At 37.5% G+C, this 18224-nt stretch overlaps 1 protein-coding gene across 13 annotated transcripts in view; it reads right to left on the bottom strand.

The window, feature by feature from the left end:
* DNAH12 (dynein axonemal heavy chain 12) overlaps nt 1-18224 on the bottom strand; it is a 192371-nt gene that overhangs the window by 144273 nt on the left and 29874 nt on the right. For 10 of the 13 annotated variants that reach the window (XR_003507718.1, XR_003507719.1, XM_027522275.1 and 7 more), the window contains 8 exons: nt 13144-13333; nt 12248-12320; nt 11495-11653; nt 11093-11288; nt 9334-9522; nt 6555-6711; nt 5074-5165; nt 134-312 (listed from right to left, as the gene is read on the bottom strand). Coding sequence is in view for 11 of the 13 variants with exons in the window: in XM_027522275.1 (XP_027378076.1) it covers nt 134-312; nt 5074-5165; nt 6555-6711; nt 9334-9522; nt 11093-11288; nt 11495-11653; nt 12248-12320; nt 13144-13333 (1235 nt within the window). In the remaining 2 variants the exon portion in view is untranslated. Of the gene's footprint in view, nt 1-133; nt 313-5073; nt 5166-6554; nt 6712-9333; nt 9523-11092; nt 11289-11494; nt 11654-12247; nt 12321-13143; nt 13334-18224 lie in introns of those variants that run through there. The other 3 variants (XM_027522276.1, XM_027522283.1, XM_027522278.1) reach the window with 2 other exon arrangements.

The raw sequence follows: 18224 nt of genomic DNA on the forward strand, positions 1-18224 counted from the left end.
TTAGCAAACTATCTGGTTGGACAAAAATTCATTTGGGTTTTCCTGTAAGAAGGCCAGTGGAATTTTTTATTTTTTGACAACCCAATATCTCTTTTACTCTAAAATTCTGAGTTTGGCAACTGATTCTACTTACTTTTCATTTTCTTTCCTATGTTTTGAAGCTATATCATTTAGCAACATGTTTGCAAAGGTTCTTGCTTTGTTTGTTAGGCCTGTCTTCAAATCTTCACAATCCAAACGCACCATAGGGAAATGAACCCACTGAGGCAAAAGCATTATTTCTGAAGCAAGATTGAAAAATTTTCCTATAAACTTTAAAAAAGGATTTAAAACAAAAATGGTTAGAATTTTCAAATTAACCTCTGATTTGACAGTACAGTGTTATGGTGAAATTCTTAATTATATGCTATAAGTATAAATCCATTTATTTTTGCTAAGGGATTAAATTTCTTTCCATTGTTGCACCAACTTTTTCCCCCCTGTCCTTTCATTAAGGAATTTACCAATTTAACAGTAAACATCCAATACAATGCCATTTATAGCATCAAAAATATCTGAACATATCACAAGGTGAAATTCCCCTCAGTAACTATTAAAAAGAACATGATCAAAGCCACCTATCTCTCAGTTTAAAAGCAAATCTTTATCATGTGACGATTTGTGTAGCTCACTAATACTTGCTTGCCATTACTAATGCCTCACTGAAAATTCTAGTTCAATCTTCAGGAAAATAAATATAAGAAACTTTTTGTTATTGGTCAAAATAATCCAGGAGAGAAACATTGTGCCCTGCTGTTACTAAAGTTCCAAGATATTGCACTTTATACAAATTCTTAATACCTAGACATACTGGGGTAATTTTTTTTTATTTAAGCAAAGTAGTGTGGAAGAAAACCTGACACGTTATATTTTGACAAGCTTTATGGAAAGTGAAACATACCTGTCAACTTTGACTTAATTTCACAATCCATCTTTAATGTTGCCTCTTTACCTTCCTCCTCACCTCACCTCCACCCCCCACCAAAATGCCTCATATTCCTTTTATTCTCCCCTAAGGAGACTTTTTCTTCATTTTCCTCGCTCTGAAGGCTACTTTATTTTTCTAGTCTCCAGTATTTAGTTGACTGTGCTTAAAATTTTCAATGTTTAAGGGAACTGAAGGTATTAATGAATTGGTTCAAAGGCTACACTGAGTAGTCTTGGTTAAAAATATACCAAATAGTCAGTTGAACTGACGGCACCAGAATAAGGAGAACAGATGGCCCTTTATCCTCAAGGGCCATCACCCATTTTTTTCTGGGATGTAATTAACAGATATGGAAAATAAAAGGTCTGGACCAAAGAAAATATGACACGTTGGAAACAATGCAAATGTCTGAACAGAGTTCAGTAACCTTTGCAGTAATACTAAACAGTCTAAAATACATAAAACTAGAATTCCAGAATTGAAGGAAGGAGACAAATTTTTTAAAATAATGTGTGAATATTTTCCAAGTTTGATAACAACTATACAGATCTAAGGATCTCAATCTTCTCAACAGGAAGGAATATAAAAGAAACAACAAAAAAGCACTTCACAATCAAATAGCTGAGAAGCAACAAAAAAGAGAAAATCTTAAAAGAAGTCATATTTTTAAAATTACAGAAAGAAACCCAGAGAAGACTTCCAACATGACAACGTGAGGAGTTCTGTGGACATGGTCCCCAGTGAAAGTGGTGAATATTAAAGTGCGTTAGTTGCTCAGTTGCATCCGACTCTTTGCAATCTCATGGACTGTAGCCCGCCAGGCTCCTCTGTCCATGGAATTCTCCAGGCCAGAATACTGGAGTGGATTGCTATTCCCTTCTCCAGGGGATCTTCCTGACTCAGGGATCAAACCCAAGACTCTTGCATTTCAGGCAGATTCTTTTCTGTCTGGGTCACCAGGGAAGATCCTCTGGAGAAGGGAATGGCTATCCCCTCTAGTATTCTGGCCTGCAGAATTCCATGGACAAGAGCCTAGCGGGCTACAGTCCATGAGATTGCAAAGAGTCGGACGCAACTGAGTGACCAACACATTATTTTAAAAACAAAGATTTAATTTTAAACCACTGAAAATGGTCATAAGAGTATACAGAAAATGAACAAACATCTATTGGTGAAACTTTATGAAAATTTAGAAGGAAAAGTGAGAATCTGTGGTATTTAAACCTGGATTTCTCCCTCCCACCCTGCTGCCAGCTCAGAATGTGGAAACTCCACTCCAGACAAGTGCAGTCAAGAACAGAGGGCTCCCTCACCACCCAGGTTTCAGTTGGATGGCTTAACTGGTTTTGTTAAAGCTAGGTTCTTGATGAAAGTAATTGGAAGGTGGGAACTCCCTTGTACCACACAAATACCACTCATGGAAGGGAGGGTCGATCTTGGTCATGGTACCACTGAGAATACTGAGACACCAATCACACTTGCCCTCGCTGGGAAGGTGGCAGCTCCATAGCAGAAAAGAGACAAGGCTAACCTCAGGTTAGTACTCTCTACTCCACTGAGTCTGGGCTTCCCAGATGGCACTAGTGGTAAAGAACCTGCCTCCAATACAGGAGACACCGGAAATGCGAGTTCAGTTCCCTGGGTTGGGAAGATGCCCTGGAGAACATCATGGCAACCCACTCCAATATTCTTGCCTGTAAAATCCCATGGACAGAGGAGCCTGGCAGACTACAGTCCACAGGGTCTCAAAGAGTCAGACATGACTGAAGTGACTTAGAATGCACACACTCCATTAAGTGCTCGACTTCTTCAGTGGGATTGTCACTGAGAGAAGCCTATCACTATCCCCATTCCCAGCTCCAAGGCCTTGGCTCAGATATTTTGCCTGGAAGTGAAGGAGAAGCATGTCATAAAATAGATACCTCCTAATCTTTTCCCAAAGGAATTGACTTCAGTTGCAATAGAACATGGAAAAATTCAAGCCTAACTGTGCCCTCAAAAACAGTGGAGGTTGTGGCAAGGAGCAACTGTGAGGAAGGTTCAGTGATTTGGTGAAGATTCCGGCTAAATCATACACCAGCTAGTTTGTTTGAGAGAAAGAGCCAGGGAAGGAGACTGTTGGTACGATCCCTCCTGGGATAGAATAACCATCAAACACTGACTCTGGCAACTGCTTTTTCAAGGGAGTCTGAATTTGATTACAGTAGAGCAAGTTATACCTCTATGGAATTGTTGAAAACAATACAGCAATTAACCAGCAGTATGTGAAGACTAACAGCTATGTATAGCCAGAGAAAGAGAGAAGAAAGACATTTGAAACCATAGCCTTTCCAGGATGACTTTCGGCATACCCAACACTGTGGCTCCCTGAGGAGCAACACTTGGTACTTTAGAGGGTGTGGGGAGCAAAACAGACTTCACTAAAATAATTTGCCCAGTCTCTTAACAAATAAACAAGCTAATAAAAATAGCAAACTGGAAGAGAGACCAGTGCCTGGAGTTGCTACAGTATATTACCTAAAATGTCCGGATTCCAACAGAAAATTATGAGATATACAAAGAAACAAGAAAGCAGGACCCATACATTGGTAAAACAAAACAAAATAAAAAAACACAGTCAGGGACTTCCCTAGCATTCCAGTGGTTAAGACCTGAGTTTCCAATGTAGAGGCCATGAAAGATTCCCACAGGATGGTTGAAGATCCCATGTGCCACAGCTAAGACCCAAAGCAGCCAAATAAATAAATAAAAATAAATATTTTGTAAAAATATTAATGGAATTTTTCACAGAACTAGAACACAATTATTCTAAAATTTGTACAGAAACACAAAATACCTAGATATTGTATTCCTAACTACCTATTCTTCAGCTGTACATGTGTACTCAGTCACTCAGTTGTGTCCAACTCTTTCCCAGCCCATGAAATGTAGCCCCACCAGGCTCCTCTATTCATTCTTCAGCCATTTGGGGTTTATTCAACGTTCTCTGAACACCTCTAAATACTTTTGGCCCTGTCTTATGTTACATTGGAGAGGGCAACAGCACCCCACTCCAGTACTCTTGCCTGGAAAATCCCATGGGCGGAGGAGGCTGGTAGGCTGCAGTCCATGGGGTCGAGAAGAGTCGGATACAACTGGGGGACTTCACTTTCACTTTTCACTTTCATGCATTGGAGAAGGCAATGGCAACCCACTCCAGTGTTCTTGCCTGGAGAATCTCAGGGACGGGGGAGCCTGCTGGGCTGCTGTCTATGGGGTCGCACAGAGTCGGACACGACTGAAGTGACTTAGCAGTAGCAGTAGCAGTATGTTACATTTCCTCTCTTCTTCACCTATAAACTATTTCAAAGCCCAGCCCACTTTTCACTTTTTCTAGAAATCTTCATCAATTTACTGACGCAAAAGTAGCCATTCCTTCTTCTGAGGTTCCATACCATTTTGTCCCTATCTCCATTCTAGTACTAATTTCAATATATTACAGTTGGGCTTCCCTGGTAGCGCAGTTAGTAAAGAATCCTCTTGCAATGTAGGAGACCCCAGTTCAATTACTGGATCGAGAAGATCCCCTGGAGAAGGGATAGGCTACCACTACAGTATTCTTGGGCTTCCCTTGTGGCTCATCTCATAAAGAATCCGCCTGCAATGAGGGGAGACCTGGGTTCAATCTCTGAATTGGGAAGATCCCCTGGAGAAGGGAAAGGCTACCCACTCTGATATTCTGGATTGGAGAATTCCATGGACTGTATAGTCCATGGGGTGGCAGAGTCGGACACGACTAAGCACCTTTCACTTTCACAGTTGTTATTTCTATGTCTGGTTTCCATGTTCAATATAAGCTCTTGAGGATAATGTTTATATATTATTTATTTTTGCATAACCAAAATATTGCTGTATGTCTGAATGTGATGAAAAGTATTTTTGTTGAATCAATGAATGAGCTAAATGAATAAGGGAATTATTAGATGAACATATGAGTTTACTAGAATGATGTTTTGAATAAGAAATCCTATTAACTCAGACCGATGCATTTATTTTTTAGAATAAAAAATCTTAACTTTAAAAATAAATTCAAAAAAGCATTAATGAAAAACAGAATTAACACATACCTTTGTGTATTCATCAAAAGTATGATCCTCTGCCTGAAAAGTCTCTATCAGCTTAACAGCAGTCCCATCAATGAGCCAACTGTACTTTTCAACTGAAAATTAATAATCTAATTTAAATCTCAGTTACACTCTTTTAAAAAGATAAAGTACTTTTTATATAGTCATAGACTAAAGTAGCCTACTTAATTAAATATTATTAATAGACTAATAACATACATTAACATGAATAGATGTAATAACATAAAATAAACCTAACAAGCAAACCAGATTAAAAGTAGACTTTTAAAATAAAAATAATAGTTTATATAAAATAACTTAGAGGTACAGATAAAGCTTCCTTGGTGACTCAGACAATAAAGAATCTGCCTGTAATATGGGAGACCTGAGTTCAATCCTTGGGTTGGGAAGATCCCTTGGAGAAGGGAATGACTACCTACTCCAGTATTCTTGCCTGGAGAATTCCATAGACAAAGAAGCCTGAGCCTGGTGGGCTACAGTCCATGGGGTCACAAAGAGTCGCACACAACTGAGTGAATAACATTTTCAACACTACTCTGAACTAATGCTTTTAAGGGCTTCCCAGATGGTGCAGTAGTTAAGAATCTGCCTGCCAATGCAGGAGATGCAGGTTCAATCCCTGGGTCAGGAAGATTCCCTGGAGTAAAAAATGGCAACCCACTTCATTTTTCTTGCCTGGAGAATTCCCTGGACAGAGGAGCCTGGAGAGCTACAGTTCATGGGCTTGCAAAGAGTCAGACGTGACTGAGTGACTAACACTTTCACAGATAAGCCAGTTAATAAAAGGTTCTGGTTAATAGAATGTCAAATAACAACTATTTATCTTGACACCATAACATACTGACCCCATAACATACTTGAAGAGATGATTAAGCTGAAATTGTTAGAAATTACCTTGCTTTTGGAGAAGGCAATGGCACCCTACTCCGGTACTCTTGCCTGGAAAATCCCATGAATGGAGGAGCCTGGTAGGCTGCAGTCCATGGGGTCGCTAAGAGTCAGACACGACTGAGCGACTTCACTTTCACTTTTCACTTTCATGCACTGGAGAAGGAAATGGCAACCCACTCCAGTGTTCTTGCCTGGAGAATCCCAGGGACGGGGGAGCCTAGTGGGCTGCCGTCTATGGGGTCGCACAGAGTCGGACACGACTGAAGCGACTTAGCAGCACCTTGCTTTTGCCCTTGATTTAACTTTCTGCTTATATCAACATCCTTTCTCTCTATGTTTTGACTTTATGACTCTGCTCCAGTTAATATTCACCCTTTGGACTGAATAACAGAATTCAAGTTTCTTGCGTTTGATCCATGACTCTGTCAGAAACCATGCCTATGCTTACTTCTTGCTCTCTCTGGTCTTTCATAACAGATCCAGACAACCAAATATCTGACAAAATTCTAGTAAAAATAAAATGGCATTTTTTTATCACAAAAAAAGAGATATAATATTTGTGTCATATATACCGTATGTCTCATAATGTTTTCTTGCGCCTTCTAAGTTACAATGCACCGCCACCTTCAGCTTATCAAGAGCCCATTGTAACACATGTTCAGGAAGTTCTGTGTCAAGATTCACAGGTGTTGAAGTTCCCGATAGCCAAGAGGGTACTGTTTGGACATTCTAACAGATATAAAAATGACAATTCATGAAATAAATATCTGTACAGTTGATCTATATGTAGATCTTATCAGATCAGATCAGTCGCTCAGTCGTGTCTGACTCTTTGCGAGCCCATGAGTCGCAGCACGCCAGGCCTCCCTGTCCATCACCAACTCCCGGAGTTCACTCAGACTCACGTCCATCGAGTCAGTGATGCTATCCAGCCATCTCATCCTCTGTCGTCCCCTTCTCCTCCTGCCCCCAATCCCTCCCAGCATCAGAGTCTTTTCCAATGAGTCAACTCTTCGCATGAGGTGGCCAAAGTACTGGAGCTTCAGCTTTAGCATCATTCCTTCCAAAGAAATTCCAGGGCTGATCTCCTTCAGAATGGACTGGTTGGATCTCCTTGCAGTCCAAGGGACTCTCAAGAGTCTTCTCCAACACCACAGTTCAAAAGCAGCAATTCTTCAGCGCTCAGCCTTCTTCACAGTCCAACTCTCACATCCATACATGACCACAGGAAAAACCATAGCCTTGACTAGACGAACCTTTGTTGGCAAAGTAATGTCTCTGCTTTTCAATATGCTATCTAGGTTGGTCATAACTTTCCTTCCAAGGAGTAAGCATCTTTTAATTCCGTGGCTGCAGTCACCATCTGCAGTGATTTTGGAGCCCAGAAAAATAAAGTCTGACACTGTTTCCACTGTTTCCCCATCTATTTCCCATGAAGTGGTGGGACCGGATGCCATGATCTTCATTTTCTGAATGTTGAGCTTTAAGCCAACTTTTTCACTCTCCACTTTCACTTTCCTCAAGAGGCTTTTTAGTTCCTCTTCACTTATATTATACTTAAATTAATTTCAGGTTTCAATGGTCCAGGAAAAGATAACTTGATGCAAAATAATGATTTAAAATATAAAACCTTAGTTGACTTAGTTTTTTATCATTCACCAAATCTCTATAAGGAATTATAATGTTGAAGTGATTATATTAGAAAGCTCTAGAAAGAACACACATCACTTGGATCTTGTCCTTAAGAAGTTCACAACTCAATAGGGAACATGAAACACATAAAATATCGATTTGTAAATATGTATATATTCATACTACAACATAAAAATTAATATATATATATTAATTCATAACTACAATAAGTTCTAAAAAGAAAAATGTCATCTCAAGCCAGGAAACTTTCTCAAAGAGAAAGCACTTTTAACTTACAAAAATTTGGAGGATTAAAAGAAAACAACAAGTTATGTACATATACAGTTTATAGAGCTTATATTCAACTAAAAAGTTTTAAGAAGAGCCATATGACATCACCTTTATGGCAGAAAGCAAAGAAGAACTAAAAAGCCTCTTGATGAAAGTGAAAGAGGAGAGTGAAAAAGCTGGCTTAAAACTCAATATTCAAAAAACTAAGATCATGGCATCCGGTCCCATCACTTCATGGCAAATAGATGGGAGAAACAATGGAAACAGTGACAGACTTTACTGTTTTGGGCTCCAAAATCACTGCAGATGGTGACTACAGCCATGAAATTAAAAGACACTTGCTCCTTGGAAGAAAAGCTATGACTAACCTGTGAAGTTGCTCAGTCATGTCTGACTCTTTGTGACCCCATGGACTGTAGCCTACCAGGTTCCACCATCCATGGGATTTTCCAGCAAGAATACTGGAGTGGGTTGCCATTTCCTTCTCCAGGAGATCTTTCTGACCCAGGGATTAACCTGGGTCTCCCACATTGTAGGCAGACACTTTACTGTCTGAGCCACCACCTAGACAGCACATTTAAAAGAAGAGACATTAGTTTGCCAACAAAGGTCCATCTAGTCAAAGGTATGGTTTTTCCAGTAGTCATGTATGGATGTGAGAGTTGGACTGTGAAGGCTGAGTGCTGAAGAATTGATGTTTTTGAACTGAAGTGTTGAAGAAGACTCTTGAGAGTCCCTTGGACTGCAAGAAGATCTAACCAGTCACTTCTAAAGGAAATCAGTCCTGAATATTCATTGGAAGCACTGATGGTGAAGCTGAAGCTCCAATACTTTGGCTACCTGATGCGAAGAACTGGCTCACTGGAAAAGACCCTAATGCTGGGGAAGATTGAAGGCAGGAGGAGAAGGGGACAATGAAGGATGAGATGGTTGGATGGCATCACCAACTCGATGGACGTGAGCTTGAGCAAGCTCTGGTAGTTGGTGATGGACAGGGAAGTCTGGTGTGCTGCAGTCCACCAGGTTGCAAAAAGTTGGACACGACTGAGCAACTGAACTGAACTGAAAGAAATCTGATGAGTAGAGTCACAGATGTAGGAAAAAAGCTTTTGGCTATTAGAGGGTAAGGAGGGATAAAGTAAGAGGTTGGGATTGACATATACACACTAATATAAATATGTATGTATATGCATATATTTATATATAATAGATAACTAATGAGGACCTCTGTATAGCACAGGGAACTCTACTCAGTACTCTGTAATGATACACATGGAGAAATAATCTTAAAAAAAAAAAGTGCATATACGTATATGTATAACTGATTCATTTTGCTGTACATTTGAAACTAACAACATTGTAAATCAACTATACTCCAATAAAACATTTTTTTAAAAAGAAACCCAATGAATAAGGATAAAGACTTACCTGCAGAGCTTCAGCTATTCGCTCAACCAAACCAAAGACAACATCTTCCAAATCTTGAAAAGTAGGATAAAATTCCATTTTATCATCATCAAGAGTCAATTCCATCTTAAATATGGGCAGCCTTCGTTGATCTTCTGGGTCAAAGAGTTTTACAAATCCTTCTACAGTTCTCTTTAAGAGATCTTTTAGCTGCATGATACCATAAGTTATTACTACTTTAGAAAGTACAAACCTTTAACTAAAAGTTTAAACCAGTGAGCAATTGCCTATAATTAATTCATTTTACCAATCCATTTAGTCCTGAAAATTATCTTCATTCAGCACAATATGTTCTTAATACAGTTTAAAATAGAACAATATATGAAAACTTTAATTTTTCTATAGAATATCAACAGTCTTAAAATGGCAACTTAGAATCTTCCACATTCTTCAGTAATTTTGTCCCTGGTACAAAAAAAGTTCCAGAAGACCCAACAGCATGGTAAAGACTGAGGGGTGGAGGGTCCTAAAACCAACTTTGGGGAGTGTCATGAGGTGATGGGCTTCCCTTGTGGCTCAGCTTGTAGAGAATCTGTCTGCAATGCAGGAGACCTGGGTTCCATCCCTGGGTTGGGAAGATCCCCTGCAGAAGGGAAAAGCTACCCACTCCAGTATTCTGGCCTGGAGAATTCCATGGACTATATAGTCCATGGGGTCACAAAGAATCAGACACGACTGAGCAACTTTCACTTTTCACTTTTACTTTCATGAGATATGTATTTGGGGCAAGTGAGAGTGACGTACTAATGCTAGCTCCTACAATTACAAGAGCTAATTGTTAAACATTCAAGAATTCTGTGAGCCAGATACTAAACTCTTGGATGCCTGAAAATCACCATGGTAGGAATATTTATACCATGGAAATTGGCAAACACTACAAATCAGGGGTTCTTCTCCTGGAGCATCAGATTTCCAGCATACCATTACTTGAGACTGAAGCCACTGGAACTTAGAAATGTGCACTATAAGTTACTAAAGGATGAATAATACTTTCTTATATATAACCAATTATTAGAAATGTAAACAAAGTAGACAAACATAGATTTAAATAACCTTCACAACATTTTTCATCTCTTAACTTCTTATCATTTAATCATAGTCCTCTTAAGAGGATAAAGGTAAAAAGGAAATCATGTATATTCATTACAGTGTTACATACCAGATTCATATATATATATGTGTATACATGTATATATATGCCTTTAAAAAGGCAAAATTTATGGAATCTTTGGAGATCTTTACAAAAAGGAAAACTTTTTATTAAAAACTATTTTTCTAGGGTTATATTTTTACAATAGTAAAAATTCAAGGAGCCAATAAAATAATTGTATAAAATTCATATCCTCTGTCATTTAAAAATGATCAATAACATTTCAAATCAAGATTTTATTAAGAAAAAAATGATAATAAATTAACCTAGAATTTCATAAGTTCAAAAATACATTCTCTAGGATAATCCTTTTATTAATTTTCTTTAATAAAGCTATAGATAATTAGCTTATAGCCTTTAAACATGAGTCCAGTAATCACTTATAATATTGACACATACTTCTAGAGTTACCTCTCATTTTACACTGCTTCCAGAAATGAAGTATTGTTTAGTTAAACTAGTAAAAGTCTCTCTTACTTTATTTCAAAATAATTATATAGCACTATACCTCATAAAATGCTAAATTAACTTTAATAACATTATCATTTAAAATATACATAATCTATTTACCTGATTTGACATAAGTGTGGAAACGCAGTTATAAAATGCATCCAGTTTCTCAGGTTTAATGCCTTCTAGTGCCTCCTTCTTGGTAAAGAGATTTATAACCTTTGGATACCAAGTGTTCATTATCTTCTCTTCTGCCTTTCTAGCTTGTATTGATAAATCATTTCTTAGTGATTCACAATCAATGGGGCCTTTACCTCTATTTATGAGAAAAAAAAATGATTTAAAGCAAACAAACTGGTCATGATACAAAATGAGTGAAGCAAGTAAGATAAGCTAAAAACTTTTTAAATGTAAAAACTCCTAAATATTTATCAGTTATAAAACTTATATAGTCAAAAATATAAAGACTCAAGCAGAAGACATTCAAATTTTAAATGTTAATTAATAAATATGGGCTTTTACCTAATTCCAGTTAAGTCTAGCAAAACTGTATTGGCAAATGTTGTATAACCAAGGTCCAGTAACATTTTCATGGTTGGATGAACAATGTGCAAATTAGCTAATATTTGGTTTCTTGTCTGCAGATAGTTAGAATGCCAAGGCTTAGAATAATCCAGGCCTCTGGAAAAACAAAACACTGTATCAAATAGAATTCAAATGACACATTCTAAATTTTAGTAAGTAATACTTATGGCATAGAATTAGCATCAAAGTGAGAAGAGGGGATTGAGAAGAGAGAAATGGGGTCAGCAATGGGAAACTTAGTAGATAAGCATGATCAAGGTCTTGAGAGTTCATTATCTTCAGAGAGAATAAAGAGATCATTGGTGCCTAAGGAAGGCTGATGGGCCATGCATGAGTTCCTTAACTTCCACTGCGCTCTGGCTCAGTCACCCTACATAAACAAACTTGGTCCTTAGAATTGGGGAGATGAGATGGAGAAATCTGTCTGGCATACTCCAAGGTTTACTTATGAAAGACCAAGTTGAGTTATACATCTATAAAGGTTCTCATAAGTGTATCATCAACAACTAGGTAAGTCCAATGTAGAGGATATATTTAGGGGAGGGAAAAACAGTATTACAGTTCTTTTACATGTTTTCAAAACACTTTTGAGCTTCATAATTTTAGCCTTGAATGTAAGATTGATCAGTTTATTTTCAGTCTGTTATCAAAACCTAGATGCAGTAACTGTTTTTTAAAAGATTTACTCACACAGGGGATTCAGGTATAGGGCCACCTTCATCTTCAAGCCAATTAATATCAGGTCTCACAAGAACACTTCTCACTAAAAAAAAAGAAAAACAGTATTTTATAGATAGATAAATACTTCTTGAAAATCTTTGCAAGACCTACTGAAATCAAAGTTTCAACTTTTGATAATGAGTAGTATAGTTTAATATACATCAAAATGAGTATAAGAAAAAAGTCCCTTGTTTGAAACAAAATTAAGCTTTTGGTATTTTGGCCCTACTTTGAATGTGAATTTAAATACAGTAAAGCTTTAATAAGTCCTCAACTATTTTCATCTTATCTATACCAAGGTCACTGGCATAACTTAAAAAATAAATCCAATTAAAAATTTCAAAGGTTATTTCTCTAATAAATCTCCCCAAACACACTAATAATTTCTTACAATCCTATAAGTAGCAAAACTACAACCATAAAGACAAAGTAAAAAGTTAAAAAACTATTAGTTAATAAGCACATTAAAAACCACACACAAAAAACTGAAGTCACTCAGTCATGTCCTACTCTTTGTGACCCCATGGACAGTAGCCTACCAGGCTCCACCGTCCATGGGATTTTCCAGGCAAGAATACTGGAGTGGGCTGCCATTTCCTTCTCCAGGGGAATCTTCCCAACCCAGGGATCGAACCCGGGTCTCCTGCATTGCAGACAGACGCTTTACCATCTGAGCCACGAGGGAACACAAAAAGTGCCCTTAAAAACGGTGCCCATGAATTACAAAGATTTGATTAGATTATAGGCTCAAAATTAAAACTCTAAAAATACATTCAGCTAAACATATGTTTATTATACATATTTCTGCTTTTGATTGGGATAGGCAGGGGAACAAGTAAGCTTGGTGTGTGTTAAATGCTACTTACCCAAATATCTCTTCATGCTTTTTTCAAAATCACGTGACACCTCGTTTATGAGACTTTGAACAAGTTCTTCTTGTTCTTTCCCTTCCTTCAAAGACTCAGGTACCAGCATTAACATGTGATCCAGCCATTCCTGCTGAATAGGTACTATCGGACTACTCTCTACACATTGCTTCAAATAAATATAGTTGAACTGAGAATATAATAAGAAAAACATAAATGTTCTAAGTGGCGTACCCTTTCAATGATATATGTGCAAATGTAGCACTTTGGAATAAAAATATTATAAAAAATAACATGCTTTTAGAATAAAAATATTTTACCCCAAAGTACGACCTACAAAGAAACTATGTTATATATTTATTTATGATGAGTTCTCTCCAAACTAATGTTTTTAGTATACTCTTCACTTTTCAAGGCAAAACAAAGATCCTTTGTCTAACTTACTATTCCTTCATTTAACAAATATTCATTAATTCAACAAATATAAAGGTATTGTTCCAAATGCTCAGGATATAGTAGTAAACAAAGCCCCAATCTCTTGGAGATAATATTCTGGTACAATAGCATCATAATATAATTTCATAAATTCTCCCATAAGAAAGAGTTGTCTGACAAAAACAGACATAAACAAATGGAAAGATAGTACCTGAGCTTGGTAAAGATGTTTTAACATCACAAAAATTTTAATTTGTTCCCCAATTTAATGCAATACCAATAAAAGTATCTACACACATTTTTAAGGAACTGGACAAGTTGAGCTTAAAGTTCAAGTAGAAAAATAAACATGTGAGAATAGCCAAGAAATCCCTGAGAAAGAAAATTTACAAAGAAGAACCTGTCTTAGGAGACATTAAAACATACTATAAAGTCTCCCTAATGAGAATAGTGTGATATAGGCACATGAATAGACCACTGGAAAAAAAAAAAGAAAGTCCAGAAATAGATACAACACATAGGAAAATGTAGCGTATAATAAATGTAGCACCCCAAATCACTGAAGCAAAGATGATTTTAATAAATATTTCTGGAACAACTGGTCAGCCATTTGGAAAAAGATTAACAGATATACAGAAGAATAAATTCCACATAGATTAGGAATTAACTGAAACAATAAAACTATACAAGGCCTAGAAAAAATTGATAAAATTCTTCTACATTTGAGTGTAGGGGAAAACTTCATAACTATGATTCAAATTCCAGGTATAGAAAAGAAAAAAATAATTAACAAATTCTGACTGCATAAAATTAAAATGCTTTCATGACAAAAACCCATCATAATAAAATAGGTCAAAAGATAGCTGACAATCTGGGAGAAAATATTTGCAACATATATCTCAAATAAAATGGAAAGAATGCTTAAAAATCTAGGAGATGAGTAAAACTTGAGGACATTATGCTAAATGAAATAAGGCAATGACAAAAAATACCTTATGGGCATCTAGGTTGCTTCCATGTCCTGGCTATTATAAACAGTGCTGCGATGAACACTGGGGTACACGTGTCTCTTTCCCTTCTGGTTTCCTCAGTGTGTATGCCCAGCAGTGGGATTGCTGGATCATAAGGCAGTTCTATTTCCAGTTTTTTAAGGAATCTCCACACTGTTCTCCATAGTGGCTGTACTAGTTTGCATTCCCACCAACAGTGTAAGAGAGTTCCCTTTTCTCCACACCCTCTCCAGCATTTATTGCTTGTAGACTTTTGGATCGCAGCCATTCTGACTGGCGTGAAATGGTACTTCATAGTGGTTTTGATTTGCATTTCTCTGATAATGAGTGATGTTGAGCATCTTTTCATGTGTTTGTTAGCCTTCTGTATGTCTTCTTTGGAGAAATGTCTATTTAGTTCTTTGGCCCATTTTTTGATCGGGTCATTTATTTTTCTGGAGTTGAGCTGTAGGAGTTGCTTGTATATTTTTGAGATTAGTTGTTTGTCCGTTGCTTCATATGCTATTATTTTCTCCCATTCTGAAGGCTGCCTTTTCACCTTGCTAATAGTTTCCTTTGTTGTGCAGAAGCTTTTAAGTTTAATTAGGTCCCATTTGTTTATTTTTGCTTTTATTTCCAATATTCTGGGAGGTGGGTCATAGAGGATCCTGCTGTGATGTATGTCAGAGAGTGTTTTGCCTATGTTCTCCTCTAGGAGTTTTATAGTTTCTGGTCTTACGTTTAGATCTTTAGAAAGAAAAACACCAATACAGTATACTAACACATATATATGGAATTTAGAAAGATGGTAACAATAACCCTGTGTACAAGACAGCAAAAGAGACACCGATGTATAGATCAGTCTTATGGACTCTGTGGGAGAGGGAGAGGGTGGGGAGATTTGGGAGAATAGCATTGAAACATGTATAATATCATGTATGAAACAAGTCGCCAGTCCAGGTTCGATGCACGGTACTGGATGCTTGGGGCTGGTGCACTGGGACGACCCAGAGGGAGGGTAGGGGAGGGAGGAGGGAGGAGGGTTCAGGATGGGGAACGCGGGTATACCTGTGGCGGATTCATTTCGATATTTGGCAAAACTAATACAATATTGTAAAGTTTAAAAATAAAATAAAATTTAAAAAAAATACCTTATGATTTCAATTATATGAGGTATTTAGAGTAGTCAAATACATAAAACAAAAATAGAATGGTACTTGGCAGGGACTAGGGGGAGAAGGAAATGGGGAGTGTTTAATGAGTGTAGAGTTTCAGTTTTGCAAGATGAAAATATTCTGGAGACTGGTTGCACAACAGTGTGAAAATACTTAATACCACAGAACAGTATACTTTAAAATAGTTAAGATGGTAAATTTTATGTTCAGATCAGATCAGTCGCTCAGTCGTGTCCAACTCTTTGCGACCCCATGAATCCCAGCACGTCAGGCCTCCCTGTCCATCACCAACTCCCAGAGTTCACTCAGACTCACATCCATCGAGTCAGTGATGCCATCCAGCCATCTCATCCTCTGGCGTCCCCTTCTCCTCCTGCCCTCAATCCCTCCCAGCATCAGAGTCTTTTCCAATGAGTCAACTCTTCGCATGAGGTGGCCAAAGTACTGGAGCTTCAGCTTTAGCATCATTCCTTCCAAAGAAATCCCAGGGCTGATCTCCTTCAGTATGGACTGGTTGGATCTCCTTGCAGTCCAAGGGACTCTCAAGAGTCTTCTCCAACACCACAGTTCAAAAGCAGCAATTCTTCGGCACTCCGCCTTCTTCACAGTCCAACTCTCATATCCATACATGACCACAGGAAAACCATAGCCTTGACTAGACGAACCTTTGTTGGCAAAGTAATGTCTCTGCTTTTCAATATGCTATCTAGGTTGGTCATAACTTTCCTTCCAAGGAGTAAGCGTCTTTTCATTTCATGGCTGCAGTCACCATCTGCAGTGATTTTGGAGCCCAGGAAAATAAAGTCTGACATGGTTTCCACTATTTCCCCATCTATTTCCCATGAAGTGGTGGGACCGGATGCCATGATCTTCGTTTTCTGAATGTTGAGCTTTAAGCCAACTTTTTCACTCTCCTCTTTCACTTTCATCAAGAGGCTTTTGAGTTCCTCTTCACTTTCTGCCATAAGGGTAGTGTCATCTGCATATCTGAGGTTATTGATATTTCTCCCGGCAATCTTGATTCCAGCTTGTGTTTCTTCCAGTCCAGCGTTTCTCATGATGTACTCTGCATATAAGTTAAATAAACAGGGTGACAATATACAGCCTTGACGTACTCCTTTTCCTATTTGGAACCAGTCTGTTGTTCCATGTCCAGTTCTGACTGTTGCTTCCTGACCTGCATACAAATTTCTCAAGAGGCAGATCAGGTGGTCTGCTATTCCCATCTCTTGAAGAATTTTCCACAGTTTATTGTGATCCACACAGTCAAAGGCTTTGGCATAGTCAATAAAGCAGAAATAGATATTTTTCAGGAACTCTCTTGCTTTTTCTATGATCCAGAGGATGTTGGCAATTTGATCTCTGGTTCCTCTGCCTTTTCTAAAACCAGCTTGAACATCAGGAAGTTCACGGTTCACATATTGCTAAAGCCTGGCTTGGAGAATTTTGAGCATTACTTTACTAGCATGTGAAATGAGTGCAATTGTGTGGTATGTGTATTTTATTACAATTTTTTAAAGTTTTAAATAAAAGTTAGGGTAAAATACATAGAAAAATAAATAGGAAGATATGAACCACAATTTCACAATAAAAATATTAACAAAAATGGCTCTTAACCATACGAAAAGGTGTTTGATCTTCATAATTAGAGAAAGCAAATTTAAACTACATTGAGATACCATTTGTCACCTTTAGGACTGACACAAAATAAAAAATATGACCCCTATATTCTGTGGTAAGACTATGGTGAATCAAGCATTCTCACAAGCTGCAAGTAGGAACACAAACCGGCACAAACCTTCTTGAGAGAAATTTTGCAGTTTCTAACTAAACTACATATTGATCCAGAAGTCCCACTTCTAGAAATTGAAAATACACATCCAACAATATGAAAACACACTTACACAAGGTTATTCATTGCAACAGAATGCTAGAAATATTTGAGAGCGGCTGAATAAATAACACACTGGTGTGTTCTGTGCAGCAATAAAAATGAATGAGGAAATCAAGTCAGCACATCTTAAGCCTTAAACTTACACAATGTTACGTGTCGATTACATCTCAATAAAGCTGGGAGAAAATGTAGATCTATAAATGTATATGGGGGGATTTCTGGGGTGTACTGTGAAGTTAAAATGCAAAAGAATATAGTATGATGCATTTTGTGTAAGATAAAAAGGAAAACAAGAACATTTATCTGTTTCTTCATGAAATATTAAACACAGAAAGGATAAACCAGAAATCAACATCATCAGTTATTTTAAAGGGAGTAGGTTGTAACAGAGAGAAAGTACTGGGGGGAGGAACAGGGTAGAAGGATGAAGGATGCGTCTTTGAGTATAGATTTGGATGCAGTTCTGACTTTAAAATATGCTATTGTTTCACATGCTCAAAAACATGAATAAAGAAAATTAGTAAGGATGAGAGGAAAAAGCCAAAATGAAAAAGAAACAAATGAACCTAAGTGGATTTCAAATTAAAA

This window comes from Bos indicus x Bos taurus, chromosome 22, assembly GCF_003369695.1.
Source record: "Bos indicus x Bos taurus breed Angus x Brahman F1 hybrid chromosome 22, Bos_hybrid_MaternalHap_v2.0, whole genome shotgun sequence".
Lineage (NCBI taxonomy): Eukaryota > Metazoa > Chordata > Mammalia > Artiodactyla > Bovidae > Bos > Bos indicus x Bos taurus.